The 19263-nt window shown below is 31.1% G+C and overlaps 1 protein-coding gene across 1 annotated transcript; it reads left to right on the top strand.

Annotated features, from left to right (window-relative positions):
• Positions 1–9296: 9296 nt before the first annotated feature.
• On the top strand, positions 9297–10457 carry LOC109810130 (uncharacterized). Its single transcript, XM_020373514.3, has 2 exons — positions 9297–9550; positions 9898–10457. The coding sequence occupies exons 1-2, from the start codon at positions 9327–9329 to the stop codon at positions 10172–10174; spliced, it is 501 nt and encodes a 166-aa protein (XP_020229103.2). The 5' UTR covers positions 9297–9326; the 3' UTR covers positions 10175–10457.
• Positions 10458–19263: the final 8806 nt, after the last annotated feature.

Here is a 19263-nt window from a genome sequence, read left to right as displayed (position 1 = left end):
ATTATATTTATATAATAACATTTTAATATAGAAAATTTAATTGATACCATAAAATATAAATTTAAAATTATTAATAATTATATTAATTACTACTTTATAAATAATAATTCACATAAAAAATATTAATAACATTTTATGTGAATATTTTTTACATAATATTAATATATAAAAAAATAAAGTAAACTCAATTAGAAATACTTGAAAAATTATAAAAAAAAAATAACCAGAAAATAATATTAATATAGAAACGGTAATGCATCATAAAAACATTAATGATATTATTTTTAAATTATTGGAATTTTAAAGTAAAAAACATTATAAAATTCAGTTAAAATTAATTATAAAAAGTATTTATTATTATGTTAAAATGTTGATATAATATTAGATAAATAATACATTAATGAAATTATATTAAAAAACTATTTGAAGAATAGAATATGTTATATTTTTAATATAGTCCTCAAAAAAATTTTCAAAGAAATTTTCATATACAAATTTTATTAATTATATAATATAATAACATATTAGACATCATAAAACTTACATTAATTTTAAATTATTTACAATTTTAAATTTAAAAGTCGCTTCTTTATCTCTTCTTTTTCTTAATCTTTGTGATTGTTTATTTAGAATATTTCATATAAATATAACAAATATTCATAATTTTTTTTTTGAATAAAATCATCTTCTGTACATAAGTGTACATGAGTTGTTTCTCTTAAATTAATTGCTTAAATATATTTTTAGTCATTCAAATTTAAAATAACTTTATTTTTGTTCTCTTAAATTTAAAATTATTATTTTTAGTCTTTATAATTTTTAAAAAAATTACATAACCATCAATTTTGTTACTTTCAAATATATTATTGGCGATCTAAAAGATTAAAATAATATTTTTAAAAATTATAAGAGATAAATATATCTGTTTTAAATTTGAGGGACTAAAAACATATTTAAGCTTATGATAATTTACATATATTGAGTGTTCTAATAATTAATTAATTTTACTTGGAGATAAAAATTCTTATAGTATATATTGAGTGTCTTGTCCTTTGGGGACTTGCTCGGAACGGGGTCGTTGGAGAGCGGAACCAGGGACGGCATGGCAGAGGGGAAGGGAAGGAAACGGTGCGTTTGAGTTTAGGGTTGTTTTTTGTTCTCCTGCTTTGGGGCGCTGCGGGGTGCAGCACGGGCATTACAATCAAGAGGTTAATCTTTGAAGAGGTGTTGATGTCGTTATTGGAACACCTAGTCGTGTAAAGGATCATATAGAGAGGGGTAACCTTGACCTAAGCCATCTAAGGTTCCGTGTCCTTGACGAGGCAGATGAGATGCTAAGGATAGGCTTTGTTGAAGATGTGGAACTCATTCTAGGTAATGTGAAGGATGTTGGTAAAGTTCAGATGACAAAATATCTTATCAAAACAAATCTTATCAAAAACTATCTTATCTAAACTGAAACAAATAAAACAGATAAACTAACTCGGATATCTCTAAAATTTAAGATTATCTAACAAAACTCCACCATAAACTTAAATTTCTCCTTCTTCTTTCATTCCGAGTAACATCCTTAACTCCTAAAATGATTCTTGACAAAGTCCACATCGTCGAACAACTTCTCCAGTAGCATGCAGCCCGTCATTGCCTGATCTACCAGATCTTTCAAAAAATATTGCCATGGCTTCTAAAAGTTTCACTTTATTCAATCTTGCATCTAGGAAACAAGCTTCCATCTGCTGCAAGCTAGTTGCCAAAACTTCAGCTTTGCTTTTATTTCCTTCGCTGACTAATTTCATGTCGCGTTCCATAACTTCTCTAAGATATGGTTTCCATAGTTTATACCCCATGTCATCATATCCCATAACAAGTGCCTCGCCAAGACTAGTTGGTGTGAAACGAGTGCTAGCATCCTTAGTTGCATAAAATTGATCAAGCAGCTTCTTGATGTGATCATGCATTGTAGGATCCGTACCAATACCCTCCTTATCTATACAACTCAGCAAATCAGTCTTTCGGGTTACTCCTGAATCAAGGGTTAATGTTGTTGGAATGAATTGAGGGTAACCCAAACATCCAACCATAAAATTGCCATCTCTATTTTTCCTTAGCACCATGTCTGATTCAATCTCCTCATCCATTGCTTTCTTCCATCTCTCATCAAGTACGGCCTCTTCAAATTTTATATCTTCTGTTCCTGTCAATAGACATATTACATGTAACTCGTCAGTGGAGTTGTAGATGTCTTGCAAGCTCCAAGTTCTAAGCTGCTCAGGTTCATCATCTTTCTCGGAATGCTCATTGGTCCTATCCGAGATTCTTCCTATCATCTCCGAGCTCTCCCTCTTAGAGTTCGAGCTCCCCGAAGTCTTTTCAGAGTTACTCCAGCTCCACTCACTTTCCTCATCTACCTGGACATCTCGACTTACCAGAATTTTGCCTGTAACAAGGTTGTACAATTTGTAGGCCAAGCCTCCAAAGTTTAGATGCCCAAAACGAAAATGCCACATCATGGCTTCATCCTTCACGTCCAACTTTAAGCACTTATTTGAATGATGTTTAGCTCCAGTCTATACATCCGATTCTTTTTCATCTCTACTCGGGCTACTAAACGATCATGCTTGTCCTTCAAATAAAGTACTCGATCCTTCATCAGAACCGAGTTGCCTTTCTCCATCATCTGCCCCATGCTTAAGATGTTGCTCTTAAGTTCGGGAACGTAGTAGACATTCCTTATTTCTCCAACTCGTCCATCCTTTTGCATATGCTTGATGGTTCCATGCCCTTTTACCGCCACCTTGGAATCATCCCCAAATGACACGAATCCAGCCTTCACCTTGATGAGTTTGTTGAAGAAACTTTCTTCTCCACACATATGATTGTTCACTCCAGTGTCCAAATACCAGATCGAGTTGTTTAAGCAACCCGAATCAAGCTCGGCCTCTGACTTCTCATCTGAGCTTGGAAGCTCAACTGCTGATCTCTCCACGCAACTCAAGTTTAACTCAACCTCGGAGGCACAGCTCGGACGTAGCTTGGTCTCCGAGCTCTGCGTCATCATCAAAATTCCTGCTTCCTCGTCCTCTTCTTCTGTGAGAAGATTCTTCTCTTTGTTTTCACTTCAGCTTTTAGCTCGGCAATACTTTGCTATGTGACCCTATTTGCCACAGTTGTAGCAATTTGCCAATCTGCATTCCTTTGCGTAGTGGCCGTGTTTGCCACACTTATAACATTCCACCTCCGACCTTGGCTGACTTCCTTGGCTACGATCACCTCGTCCTTGTCCATATTCCTTTGCGTAGTGGCCGTGTTTGCCACACTTATAACATTCCACCTCCGACCTTGGTTGACTTCCTTGGCTACGATCACCTCGTCCTTGTCCACCTTCATGATCACCTCGTCCTCTACCTCGTCCTTGATCACCTCGTCCTTTGCCTCGTCTTTGATCACCTCGTCCTTGTCCACTTGATCTTTGGCCCTGGGTGTTCCGTGTTTCATTCAAATCAAGTTGCGCATGTAATGCTTGATCAAGAGTACCCTTCATCTTCCTCCTCCTTTGTTCGTGGGCTTCGAGTGACCCAGCGAGCTCTTCCACTGAGAGAACTGACAAGTCCTTTGACTCCTCAAATACGCATGCAATACTCTCGAAATCATCTGTTAATGATCTCAAGATTTTCTCCACAATTCTACTTGCTGGCATTGGCTCCCCATTCCTTCCGAGTTGGTTAGCCAACTTCTCCACCCGAGTTATGTACTCGGATACTTGTTCCTTATCCTCCATCTTCAAACACTCAAACTCTCCTCGGAGAGTTTGAAGTTGGATCTGTCTGACACGGTGGTTACCTCTGTGCGCAACCTCCAAGATCTTCCATGCTTCCTTTGAAGATGCAGCGTTTGCAATCTTCTCGAAACCTGACTCATCCACGACATTATACAAAAAATACAAAGCCGATTTGTCCTTCACTCGTGTCTTTTCAAATGCGGCAATCTGAGCCACAGATTGGTCTTCGTCCTCCTCGGGTTCTTGGAACCCCTTCTCCACTATGTCCCATAGACTTTGGGAACCCAACAGGGTCTTCATCTGTAAACACCAATTATCATAATTGGTTTTCTTTGACAGTTGTGGTACGGTCATTCCATTAACAACCTTTGCCATTACTCTCTCCTTTTTTTTTCAAAAACACACACAGGCGCACACTGCTTTCCTCTCACACTCGGCACTCAGAGCATAAAGCTCTGATACCAATTTGTAGAAAACTAAGAGAGATGAGTAATACTAGTATTAGGTGAACGTAGCAATTCACTGTACTTTTTATTGAATAAGAGATGACCTTTAAATAGCCATTGTACAACGTACCAAATTAACAAGAAGATAACAAAATATCTTATCAAAACAAATCTTATCAAAAACTATCTTATCTAAACTGAAACAAATAAAACAGATAAACTAACTCGGATATCTCTAAAATTTAAGATTATCTAACATGATTCCTCCAAACATTGGAATCCTGCACAGCAGAATTATTCAACCGTTAAATAAGAAGTTTTAGCAATTGTTTTGTGTGTTTCAAAATTTCAATCCGATCTTTTAAATCAAAATTTTTTAATTAGGGTTGATTGCAAATCAACCAAAGAAATTTTACAAAAGGATGTTAAAAATCTTGCATCAAAGCAAATCTTTGCTAGATGGCAAGCAATTTTAAGTGTTTTTGATTTTGACATTGAATATCTCAAAGGCACTTCTAACTCTCTACCTGACTATTTAACTCGTGAATATTTACAGAATACAACAAATGTCTAAAAAGGAAATTTTGGCCTCAGCCAGAGGTCAAGGTAGAGGAAAACAGTCAGCCTCTTCCAGGACAGAACAGCCTATGGAACCATCATCTCCGGTTCTCAAACTTTTAGAGTCACTGACTCAACCAAATCAAGTTGTAGAGTCATCTACTCAGCACACCAATCAAACCCAAAAACAAACAAAGCTAGATTATGTTATACCAATTTCAATCTCAACCTTTATGAATCTTCAAAACCAAAGTCTTACCTCAATTCCAAACAAGACTTGGGCTGACATCATGTCAGAAGAAGAAGATGAAAAAGAATCAAAGGCTTTGGATCTCATTATTGGAAAAATACCAGAAAAACAGATCCAATCCACCTCTCAAAATCAAATTACAACCCAATCCAGATCTCAAAAAACCCAATCACATTACATTCCCAAGAATAAATTTTGGGTGATTACTCAAATGGAAACTGAATTTTGGGATAAAAACCCAAATAAAATTCCACAAAAGATTTTTCCTGAGGGCTTTCATTTTAAACCACTAGCCCTTAACAAAACCCGAAAGTTTTATGAGTTTATCCTGGTTGATACAGATTCTGTAGCAATCAAGCATTATAAGGATTCCAAGGATCCTTCTAATGTAACTCATACAACCTTCCAAATTTTAAAGGTTTTAACCCCAAGCTAGTTTGGCCAAAACCCGAGTACTACTCGGAAATTTTCAATGCTTTTTGACCCTATTGGGTATAATTACTGGGATTATATTGATGCTTGGAATAAAACATTCTGGTATCAAAATAAGACCAACTGCCATTCGTGGCTGATATATTTCAAACGAAATGTCCAATATAAGTTCCCCAGTTGGTTTCTCCAATGGTGGGACTTCTTTGGTCCAATTGAAGAAATCCTTCCAACCCCAGCAGACGAAGGATTTAAGATCTTCAAATCCATGTATGACAATCAAAATACATGGATCCCAGCAGATCTTCAATTCTTTTCAAGCTTCTCACTATATATCATGGATACATTCATGGAAGTACAAGTTTGGAAAAGCACAACATCCATTGCAACCTCCTCCATTACAAAGAAACTCTTATGTCAAATGGTGGACTACATTTGATGCAAGTAAAGCAAACCCACAAGAAGTAAAAAATTGGTTTGCTTCCAATACAAAGTTCCTAAAACCAGCTGACCCAGAAACATCATTGTTCCTCAATCAGAAAGCAAAAATTACAGCGTCACTGGTTGCTGCAAAAACAAAAGAAAGTTTTGCCAAAAACCTTGAAGAAATTTTAGCTCTACTCAAGAATGAAGACGAAACTTCAAAATCCTCTTTACCGAGTTCATCAGAGTCTACAGCTTCTCTAGATGAATTCTATCAAAATGAAGATGACTGCTTTGGTATAAATCTAGCAGAAATCTGACAATCTTCAATTTGTTTAAAGTATTAATCATGATATATTTATTTAATGGTGGACATATTCACATTACATATTGTGAATACCCTGCACCGCATATCATCGTGGCTATTTACCGATATCATTTTAACCCGACATTGTATGTAGATATCTACCCGGTCTAAAGTGATCAACAGTTCTAGTCAAGATACCGGCACTATAGCAAATCATGGTCTGAATGAACAGTTCCAGTCAAGATACTGGCACTGTAGTGAATAGTTCAAGTCAAATAACTTGTACTGTTGAAATAGTAAATCTTTAGTCTTTAAAAGGAGGCCTCGTCCATGTTGTGAGGTACCCTTTCATTTTAGCACATTTTGGAGAGAGAGTTCAGATAGAGAAGCTCTGAGATATTTCTTTGTAAGCTTTTCTGTTTATAAAATCTTTCTTTCTTCATTTGCTTTCTTTACTTTCTTGCATCATTTATAGAGTTTGTGAAAACCTGGGATTTGTAAGCCTGATTTGTCAGGTGTGCCCTTGATACCCAGTATTGTGCGGACTACTGCCATGTAAATCTGGTTCATTGTTGCATATTTCCTCTTTCCCCTTTACCCTCCTAGATCCACTTCGGGAGAATTATGTTACCGTTATTTTTCTCGTAAATTAATTACAAACAGGAATCGTTATGAACTAACTTTAGAACTTGAAGACAACATCGTCAAATTATTATATATATATATATATATATATATATATATATCTTATAATAGAAACAACTTCTACAATATTTTCTCTAAAAATTTCTTCTGATAAATTTCTATATACTAATTTTATAAATTAAAATTAAAATTATATTAATTGTATGATATAACAACATATTAATTTAAAAAATAGTTACAACATCATAAAATATTAATTACATTAATTTTAAATTATTGTAGTCTTAAAGTAAAAATAATTATAAAATTTATATAAAAATATTAATTATTAAAATTGACATAGTATTATAAAAATTATAACACATTAACAAAATTAGAATTAAAAACTTTTCAATTGTTTTTAGAAATTTACTTACATTTATGTCAAAAAAATTTATAGTATATATATTTTTATTTACTTACATTTATAAGAAAATATTTTAATTTTTTTTTTTACATTTAAGCATATTTTGATAAAAATAGAATTAAAATATCTTTTCAATTTTTTATTATTAGAAAGTTACTTAGAGAGTTAGAGTATATATAATTTTATTTATTTACATTTATATGAGCATATTTTGATATTTGTTTTGACACTTAATCATATTTTGATATTATGTAGTAAATCATTGTATTATTTTTTAAAAAGTAAATAATAAAAATATATTTAATAATTGTTATTGTAAAAATAAACATATATAAAAGAAGAAGAAAATTCCGCGTAAGAGATGGATGAATATATTTAGTAATTGTTATTGCTCCAAAATCTTTACAAATCATGATTACTTGGAAGTTTTTTAAAGAGCATTAAGAACTCAATTGGTGAAAAAATTATGTTCAAACCATTTTTTCTAGCACTTTAAATTTTATATCGAAGGACTTCTGTATTTTATCATAACTTTCATTTAACAAGTTTTATTTCTTGTTTAAAAGATTAAAATTATTTTAAATAAAATAAAATATACAAAAAATTAAGAAATCTTCTTTATATTTACTAACATACACGTCGTGACTCAGTGAACTATTTTTAAAAATAATAAGTAATAAAAATTATAAAATAATGAGTAATTATTAAAAATATAAGCAGTTACTTATAAAGTAGGTAGTTACTTACAAAATGAGGATAATAAAATTTATGTGAGTGGATTAAAAATGATTATAAAAAAAGATAAAACAATAAAAAAAATATATACATAAAAAATATTTATCATTTTTATTATAGTTATTATAGATACATATGTATTTTTGTTACGCTATAATTGGTTAACCAAGGAGACCTGAGATGATATGTTAAATAGAAAACATGAGTGAAAAAAATATTATTGCGCATGCAAGAATGACCTTTGGGAAAGTCGTAATTAAACGTTATAAGTTTCAACGTTAGCGTTTGTGATTATTATTAATAGTATTGTTGGGTTTAATTAACATTGGTAGCGATCGAAGGTGGAAAGAGTGATTTGCGTGAGTGCGTGGAAGTGAAATGGTCATGTCTTGGCTACAACTACAACTACAACTTCTGATGGCTAACTTACCAATTTTATATGGCAATTGCAAAATTCACAAACAGGACAAAAGCTGTTGAAAAGGAAAGATAGAAATACATAAAAGATAGGTAAGAAATGATAATCAAACAACCTCAGCAATGGGTCATAACTGTCTTTTCCCCCACTCTCTCTATGGCTGCCTGCCCTAACTGAAAATGACTGCGAGCAACCTGTGGTCTACCTGTGAGTATATTGCTATTCTTTTTAATTTAAATTATATTCAATATTTTTCCATTTTTTATAACATTAATTTAAATTATATTTAATATTTTTTTTTCATTTTTTTTAATAATATTAACATTCTTCTTACGGCTCTTTTTTCTTTCTTAACTTTTAAAAGTATATTCTTAATTACATAAAAACACTATTGATAATTTTTTTTTAATATACTCTCATTTATTAATTAATTTTTTTTCCACACCATTGTTAATTAAAATCTATTAAAAATAAAAATAAAGTTACGTATATGTAAATTTAAATAAATTTTATTCATTAGTAAACTTGTGAATAAAGAAGAGCTTTACAACTTGTACCATCAGTTTTAATGAGAGATACATGTATTTATAAATTCAAAAAAATTTATTGTATAAGTGGATCAATCACGTGAAATTGTTATAGCTTAATTAAAGAAATTAAGTTTAAACTTTAAGTATATAATTTTATTAAATTACATATTTATAAAAAATAATTTATAGCTGATAATAAATATTCTTACTCAGACCCAGTTAAGTTTTTTTTTGGAGTACTCAATTTTTTATTTTTTTAAAATGTATATGGCAAAAGTAACATCCACTGTACACATCGGTTTCATACACCGACTCAACACACCCACTGGCCACTACTCTTCTTTCTCTATATAAAGTATAAACTCTCTCTATCTCTATTTCTCTCTCTTCTCTTTCACTTGATGATCATATTCTTTTCTCTCTTTTTTTCTTTTTGCGTTCGTGTGTGCTCTTTGGCTTTTTGGGTCTCTCTCCCTCAAAATTCGCCTCTTTTTCTCTTCTTTTCGTCTCAGCTCACACCAAAAACAATGGTGGATCTTCAAACCGTTTGCTGCATGTGTGGCGACGTTGGTTTCCCCGACAAACTTTTCCGCTGCAACAAATGTCGCAACCGCTTCCAACACTCGTATGTTCCCTTTCTTCTTAATCATCACCATCATTTCCTTCACCATATTATACATAAATATATACACATATATACATAGACATGCGCCTCTACATACATCTACTCCCAACTCCTACCTTTCTTTATCATAACCCAATAATCTCTAATTTTTCCAACGACTTTATTTTTTGCATACAAAAATCATGATCGTGTTCATGGGCATGGACATGGGGATATTTATAATTTATGCCAACTTTTTTTGTTCATAAGTAGCTTCCTAAGTCCTGCCTAGGACATGTGTGATTATTTAATTCGTTTTGTACTTTGGTTGGTTTTATTAGGCTTAAAGTTTAATTAATCTCCTTCAGGTATTGTAGCAACTACTACGGAGAATTACCGGAGATAGAACTGTGCGATTGGTGTCAGAGTGAGGAGAAGAACGTGAGACATATTGGCTCCAATTCGAAGAAAACCGTGGTCGGAAACGAGGTTGGAGCCACCCACCGTTCGGAATATTCCGGGGAGAAAATGATCAAGCAGCATGATCATCGTGACGAGAGTGGTTCCGAGAAGGGAAAGAGTCCCACACCGTCGCCGCGACCCGGGGCACGCAGGTACAAACTTCTTAAGGATGTAATGTGTTGAGGAAAAGAGAACAAAGCTAGCGTCTCAGGCCAACCGAGAACAAGAGAAAACAAAACTAATATTATAGAAGGTGACTTTTGTGTCTTAAAAGATGTTTTGTGTTAATAGCGTGCAGTAACTTGGCAAAGAGTGTGTGTGAGTTTTTCTTCGAGTGTCTTTATCTACTATATATGATCCTTTGTTTTGAGTGGCTTTTCAGCAAGTTGTGAATAAAACTATGCAACTTTAGTATATCTTCTATAGTCCCGTAATCTATGGCATAATTATTAAGTTTAAGGCTCCATCTCCATCTCCATCTCCATCTCCACTTCTTTTTATCTGTCTATTTATAATTGTGCTTTCAACTGTGTATATTATGTAACTAAGCATAAAGTATATTCACAAATTGGATCAGCAAAGATAATCTAGCTGATTTTTCCTACGTTTCTTTTTCAAAAGGATACTACCGAGGATACTGCATGGTACACATGAAGTAGGTTTCGTGCATGAGATTGGTTAACTGAAGTGATTGAAAATAATATTTTATTCGAATCCAAGTTCGAGACGCAAAGGTTAATTCAATTGACTCATATATATATATATATATATAAAAGGCTAAAGCCGTTAAACACTGACGTTTGTCTACAAATGCAAGGTTAGTCCATTAGAAATATTACTATCAAGTCTCTTGAGGTGAATTGAATGCATCGGTTTCTTTTTGGGCGAAGATTTCATAGTACCAGAAAGCCTGCTATAACTTTTTCAGATTCATTGAAGGCCTTTAATTGCTAGGCCCTCTCTATTATTGTTCATGTCAAAGAAAATGAAGGTTTTTTATTTATCAAGTAGAGGATTTTCACCACGTAAATTAGAGAGTATGGGTGAGCATAAGTGAGCCTTAATATTTTTCTTTTTCCTTTTTATTTTTTTTTGACAAAATATATACCTTGAGATTCTGCAATCTCAATGACCATGTTTAAAAGAGATCAAAGTCCACTCTAGAATTTAACTTGCAGGCCCTTTCTTGTGTTATTATTTTATTGGTATTTATTTCTTGGTGGAAAAAGAAAGTGGTGAAGTGTTGACAGATTAGACGAACTAGAGTTTCCAGTTGTGGTGGCTGTTTCTAGGCCATACATTTATGTCGTGGAAACGTGATGATATTTTTGAGCAAAAGTTTGTACAGTATTGACCCATAGTTTGTGAAATATCTCCAAAGTACACAAGCTGATAAGGCCTCTCTCCCTGTGCCTGTTGTGCCCATTTATTAGAAACCAACAAATACTTTCTTGTTGGGCTTTTGAAGAGACAATAAATTCATCGTTTCCCTGCAACCAATTCCTCTTTTTCCCTTTCCTTCTTCATAGTCTCACCTAGCTATAGCTACCAAAATTCACTCTCTCTCTCTTTCATATCTTTGTCTGACCCTCGTGTTAGTTCAATTCCTATCCGGTTGGGGACCTTGTGAAGTGACAACAAAGAGATGAACTTTATGTGCCAGTAACATGCATATAAAGGCCAAATCTTCTGCAGTACCTTGTCAAGGAAACAGAAAAAAAAGAAAAGAAAAAAAAGAGGGAGACAGTGAATTACAGATAACCCAAATCTGTCCTATGCCCACTTGAGATTAGATAAGCACTAACTACGCTGCTTAGTGGTATCTCTCATATTATCAACCTCTTTTTATTTCATCATGTTCATGTCATGTGTCTAACTTTCATGTGATCTTAATTTGGGGATTGAGTAAACTCGGTACAATAAACACATGATGACTCCAGTAGTGGTCTCCTTCATCTATCCACACTTTCCTTTCTTTCTAATCCATCATCAAAATGAGTCACGTGCTTGCTTCGCTCCCCTTCGTCCCCTCTACCTTTCCTTGTCCAATTTACAAGCAACTTTCCAAATGTAGGATCTAACACATATTTATACATGCAATAATGCTTATTCCACATGCAACTTCTGAGTCAATTCTCATCCTTCAATGCAATCATTTAAATCAACACCAACCGCACATTTCCATTGCAAACTATTAAAGCTAGGTAGCTGCTAACTGCTACTCACATAGAATTATTTTTAATTCTTTCAACTATTTTTCTTCAGCTAAAATATGTGGCTTATTTCCCCAAAGCTAGCTGTTGCTATTATTTACCTGATGATAACACTTGTACATTTGACCTCCTAACATAGAATGCAAGTAGGTTGGTAGAGTCTTGAATCTTTAATTATCTTAACTAGATCATTTAATAGAGTTTTCATTTTTTCTTATTTTACCTTATTGCTGATGTGAAAGAACACATACTCGAAATTGATATATGTTGCTCTAACATCGAATAATACGAATTGTTTAGAGTCCATTGATTTTAGCACTTATCCTTTACTAATCTTTGCTATTTAGTGAAGCACCACAAATATATGAATTTTAAGTTGAAAGATGACTAAAAACAGCAGTACAGAAAGCATATCAGATAAGCTTTAATTGTATATACTACCAATGGAATGTAACACCTTTTCATCAAATAGACGAGCTTGATGAATTAGTTGAATTATAATAATAACCGGAAATTTTGATGAGCCTAAAATTTTGAGACTCGGGATTTATTAGGATGTAAAAAGATACTAGCTAAAGTTTTACAAAATTGCATGCAATTAAAAAATAAAATGCACCATTTTAGTGACCTTCACAGTTCTTGTGTTAATGATAATGATTCTTTCAAAATTTATGTATGATCTTAAGTTCATGTCTATTTTTTTTTTTCTTTCCTTTTTATGTAAATATCTAAAACTCATGTTTAAGAGAGATGAAAAATAGATTGATGCAAACATTATGTTTATGAAACTATATCTCTTATATATTAATATTATATATAAGAAAAGAGATTCATTTATTTAAGAGTAAATGAATCTCTCCTCTCTATATATATTTATATAATATATTTTATAATTTTTTTAATTTGAATTAATACAATGAATTATCGAATAATTTTTAAATTATTAAAAATCATAAACTTAATTTATGTATTAAGAATTTTTAATTTAGATTATTAAAATTTAACATATACTATGAGTTATTAAATTTTATTAAAATTATTTTTAGAGTCATGTAATTTCTCCTTTTATATATATTAATAAAAGTAAGTAAGAAAGTATTTATGAGTGAGAAGAGTAATTTTAGACCATGTAATTATGCATATATAGTTTGATTAAAAATTATTTAATAATGATATACTAATCCTTTTTACATATTTATCTTTTAATCTTAATATTATATAATTTGATCCGAAGACTATGATTAACTCTTTTCACTCTAATTTTGAGAGAGTGGTATGAGTAAATTTGAATCATACAAATCTTTCACAGATTATCAAGATTTAATAACAAATGATCATTTAAGTTGTTATACATTGGAATATAAAATAATTTGTGTGTCAATGACTTTAAAAAATATAAAATATTGCATTGATTTGAAGTAGATGTAAAAACAAATTTCGCTTTATACTTTTCCTATTTCCATTATTTAAAATCTCAGTAACGCAAAGTCAGATTTTGCTCCATAATGCTATTTTATTTTATAAGTAATATATTCAAGCAACACAAAATCTTTAATTTTCAAACTAATGCAAAAACACGTGGATGACCTAAGATTTTGACACATGAACACCATTATTATAGAAAATGTCAACTCTTAGCATTTGAAATCTTTGGTGTTAATTTAGTCTATGGTGGAAGTTGATATGGTGGGACGAAAGGACCGCGACACATATTTTACTAGTATCAGTTCTTTTATCGAATTTCTAAAAGATTATTTCAAAGCATTATAAACATATGGAGGATAATTGCTCCTTTTATATTTAAAATTTATATTATTGTCCTTAGAAGTGTTGTGGGCAGAGACATTGATGTTAATAATATATAACAATCTATGTATAACAATGACACTAAACTAAATTTACTGCATACGGTAGTCAATGTCTTGGTTTTATCATTACCATTTTCTATGTGTATGTGCGTTTTCATGTCCCTATGTGTAGTCTGCACACACCTAGGCAGTGAGAAGAAAGTGAGAGAAATATATTGATGTAGGGAGAGAGGCCATCAAGGACATAGTCCAATGAAGTGTTTTCAACGTATTGAAATTAGCATGAATTGAATTGCTCTATTTAGATCTAGCTAGTAATAGAGAGGGGAGTGAACCAATTATTTCTTTACCAGTGACCACTATAATACTTCGACTCTTTTTTCAACAGCTTTAATGTTTTTGCAACATGTTAAGGATAAGTATAGAAAGACACGTGTATGGATATTTAATGACACATCAATTAATACGAAATTGAATGTTATTTATTTGTTAATATTATACAATAATTTTATTTTAAATGTTTCTTTTTGTTTTTTAAATTTAAATGTATATTCTTAATTTTTTTAAGCATTTTTTTTCTAAATAAATTTTTATTTTTATTTTTTTAAAATATTAATTAAATAAAAATCACTAAAATTATTTGAATTTCTTAAATTTTAATCCAAAATATAAAATAAATATAAAAAAATATATTAATAACTATATTTGGTACTTGTGCATGTATGAGCATAAATATTTTTTACTTTTATTATGCTTTTTTTATAATATTAATATTTTTACAATTTTTTACATCTTACTTTATACTATTTTAAATTATTAATATATTCTTATTCTAGCAATTTTTATTTTTATTTTTTTTTAATTTATTGTATTGATCTAATATTAGCTTTTTATTTGAATTATATATAAGCACAACTGAATTTATTTTCAATAATTATTTTTAAAAAATTAAGATGTTAATCAAAATAAAAATTTCTAAAATTATTTCAATTTTATATATTTTAACTAAATAATATATATATATATATATATATATATATATATATATATATTAATAACTAGACTTGGTACTGTATATGAACATGCATACATATTTTTTTTAGTATTTTTAAAATTTTATAAAATTTTTAAATTATCGTTATTAATATAATAACAATTTATTAATATATGAATTTTTTATTATGTTTATTTTATAATATTATATTATTATACTATTTTATATTATTAATATATTGCAGTATAATAATAATTTTTCATTTCCTAAAATTATAGTGCCAGTCTACTTTTAGTTTATTTATTTTTAACTAATAATTTTTATATTTATTAGTATGTTATTTTTTTAATTTCAATTAATTTAAAAATTATAATATATTATTTTTTTTAAAATATTAATCAAAATTTTATTACCATTTTAAAGATACTTAGGTTATTTTAATAATCTATCATAATGTTAATTTACTGTTATTGAGATATTAAATTTGTTATCATTAATAATTTGAGTTTTAAGATTATTGAAATTTTAATTTATATTAAATTTAAAAATTTAATTGTCACACATTATATAGTAAATTTAATGTAATTTTATTTAAATAATTTATTTTATATCTTATCAATTTAAAAAAAATTAATAAATTTGACATTTTTATTTAAATAATTTTTGAATATCTTATTAATTTAAAATACCTAATATATTTAAGTAATATTAAAAAATATAATATATTTTATTATTTTAAAAATAAATTATTATAAAGTGTGAATTTTTTTATTGGCTATTCTACTTTACAGTTTTTATTTTATTTTATATGTTTGACTATTTTATTATAAATGTAGTGACATTTTATTTTTAATTTTTAATTTTTTTATTAAGGTTATATTTTTTTTCAAAAAAAATTTATTTTATTAGTATCATTGTATTTATTGGTTTTATTTTATTCAATTATTAATAGGTTTTGAATTTAAAATATTAATATTATATATATATATATATATATATATATATATATATATATATATTAGACTTAAATATATTTTCAATCCTTGTAAAATGAATTAGTTTTGATTTTAGTCCATGGAAAGAAATTTCATTGTTTTCATCCTTCTAAAATTTATAAACACGACTTTTGATCTTATGAATTCGAAATGAATAAATTTTGATTTTGATTTTTGTAAAATATTTTTTTTTTGATTTAACAAATTAATGATCTTAGATGACATGTTAATTAAATACACATGTTTGTATATCATTGGACAATAGAAGAGAGACATCGAAATATGTTATCTATAACATTCACTGATGAAGTTTAGGTTGAAGCAATGGATGGATTCTTGCTTCTTGTGACCTACTCCGAATATGAAGACCTTTTCCTTGAGCTTGTCACGGATTGAATGATGGAGGAAGATGATTGAATGATAGAAGAAAATCCCTAAGCTATGGATGGAAGCATCCAAGCTCAAGAACCAAAAGAAAGTTCACTTTCAAGCTTAGGAATGGAGGTTTTCCTAGAACTAGGGAAGGTGAGATTTCGGTGACCTTTGAGAGAATTAGAGCTGAAGTAAAATTCAGATATTCTCATTCATCAAAAGTGTTTACAAAATGGAAGGATACAAGCATATAAAGCCACGGATCAAGGAGCCACCCATGTGTACTAGCAAATGGCGCCAATTTAAATTCAAATTCAAATTTGAATTCAAATTGGACGTCCAACTATCCTAAACCATGTGCAGCCATTCCTTCTAGATTATTAATTGCATTTAGAGGCAATTTAGGGTTCATTTGAATGTACACATGTGCAGTCCCCTTTGGCACAAAACATGTGACTCAAATGAAACACTAATTACTCCTAAATGTAATTAACATTCTATGATTCATGCTTTATTACTTAATCCTTCTAAATTCCTATTCTAATGGCCTAAATACAATGGCCAAGCAAATACAATGAAAAGGGAAAATTACAAGAATGAAAATGAGCCCAATATTGGGTACCAAAAGCCTAAGGGCCCATGAAGCCCAAAACTAGGCCCAATAAGCCTATGGCCTAAAATGCTATCCTAAATGGTCCAAAATACAAGACCAAAATATATGATACCTACACTAATATGATATATAGAAGACATAAGGAAAAATAGCTAAAACAAGATATGGCCCATGAGAAGCTCAAATTGGGCCTTCCAGGCCCATCGGGCCCATTGGACCTTGACTGGCCCAATCCTCCATGTCTAGCCCACTCCTCTTGCCTCCTTCAATATGTCACCTCTTGCCTTCCTAGGCATGATTCCATCATCCCCTCCCTCTTGAAAAGGATTTGTCCTCAAATCATGAGGATGCATGGAATAAGAATCATCACCTACATACACAACATACCATGTATAAGAGGTGACATGTTCAGAGGAAAAAAATGGAATGTGGATCCTAAGAGGAATCCTTCTAACTAGCCTCGCAAAGAAAACTAAACTATTAAAATTAGACTCCCTAAAAGTAGCAATAGGATCATCTTCTAAGTATAACCTAGAATGAAATCCTAAAAATGTAGTGACACTATGACTAAGACAATGAAAAGAATGATTCTTAAAAACTACAACATCTTGCCTAAAGTACCCTAAATGGTAGCCTAGGCTTTTCCTAAAATATAAAGAAAAAAATACTAGAAAACGTCCTAAACAATTTTGAATCATATTGTTTGGTAGATAAAATGTCTTGGAAAATCTTGAAAACTCATATAAACTATTTGTGTCTTGTAGGGAAGTATGCAAAATAAGTTCAAATAAAGATGAACTTCCCATAAGATAAAAAATAAGATATGAAATATGACAAGTTGTATCTATCAAACAATATATTCCAAAAGTTGGGTGCTTTATTAGAACTAAGTGTAGTCCACTCCTTCTTCACTACATCTTGAAGTTGAGATTCATTTTTCTTTAAAATATTTTGTTCTAAAATCTCTACTTCATGACTAGTGGTAGTAGAAGGGTTAGAGGTAAGGTCTTTATGTGTGAAGTGAGTATTTAGCAAATGGTTTGTAGAACAACTCTCTTCACTCACAAGGCCTTTAGAGGAGATGTTTTCCTCCTTACTCTTCCCTAATGCATTTTTTCTTTCTTTTCCTCTTGCTTTTCTCAAATTTTCTTTTGCTAAAAATTTTTCTTCTTTTTGTTTAAGAATGAGAATTTCTTCCTCCAAAATTGCAAGTTGTGCTTCTCTTTCAAGTTTTTCTTTTTTTTCTTTTTAACACTTCTTGCTTTGTCCAAGGTGTTAGTGGCTTAATGATGGAAACTTGTTTGGAGAATCCGGATTGATGTGAATCCTCTTCAAGTTCCTCCCTAGATCTTCGGCTCCTTGATCTTTCCTAAGCTTGGCTAAGGTCTCCTATGGAGGAGGAGGCCTTAGAACCACCAAGGTTTGGTGGAGAACTCTCCCAAGAGGCGCCGCTCCTTGTTGAAGAGATAAGCCCCTTCAATTCTCACCACACTCTTCAATGAAGGGATAAGAGAATTGGATGAATATCAAAGAGGTTTAGGGACTTTTAGAAGAGAGTAATCTGAACAATATTTCAGAAATGAAATCTCTATACATCCAAAAGTGTCTTACAATGAAAGGATTACAAGTATATAGGAGTAGAAAGCTTAGAGAGCAAGCTAGCCTTAACCATGGTTCACTAGGAACCATGGTAAGGTCTAGCTAATCCGTCCAAGGTCAAGAGGCTTGAAGTGCAAGCTTCTCACTTAGCTTGCTTGGTAAGCTAGCTAAAGAGAAGCTTGTGCTTCAAGCTTCCAAGCTTGAGAAGCACCAAGCTATTCGGCCAAGTGTGAACACAAGTGTGAACACATCTAGGTAGGCGGCTCTTTGGACTTAATTTACTCCAATCGGTTTTGAAATTGATAATTTGGTTTAGTTAGGTTCATCCAATGTGAATGGAACCTAGCTAAATCAAATCTATGAAAAATTAGGAGTAAAATGAGTCCAATATGTAAATTTTAGCCTAGGACCACCTCTTGGCTAAATTGCTAGTAACACTCTCTAGCTTGCTAATGGCACTCTCTAGCTTGCTAATGCCACTCCCAATCCTACTACTAGAAAACTAAGAAAAGAGTGTATTTCTAGGTTAGGTTAAATGGAGTCAAAGTGCCCAAGTAACCTACCCTAGAAACAATATACAATAGCTACTAAAAGGAAATAAAGTGCCTCTCAAATACAAAGGCAAAAATACACCTATACAAGTATCTACTATATACAAGGTACAAGAAATTAACTATA

The sequence above is a fragment of the Cajanus cajan genome, chromosome 4 (genome assembly GCF_000230855.2).
Source record: "Cajanus cajan strain Asha chromosome 4, NIPB_CcT2T_4, whole genome shotgun sequence".
NCBI lineage: Eukaryota > Viridiplantae > Streptophyta > Magnoliopsida > Fabales > Fabaceae > Cajanus > Cajanus cajan.
The sequence above is the reverse complement of the archived record's forward strand: the minus strand, read 5'-3'. Positions and strand labels throughout refer to the sequence as shown.

Coding starts and splice junctions, on each gene's coding strand:
- LOC109810130 (XM_020373514.3), top strand. CDS start 9,327: ATGATCATATTCTTTTCTCTCTTTTTTTCTTTTTGCGTTCGTGTGTGC. Junction 9,551..9,897: donor CGCAACCGCTTCCAACACTC/GTATGTTCCCTT, acceptor AATCTCCTTCAG/GTATTGTAGCAACTACTACG.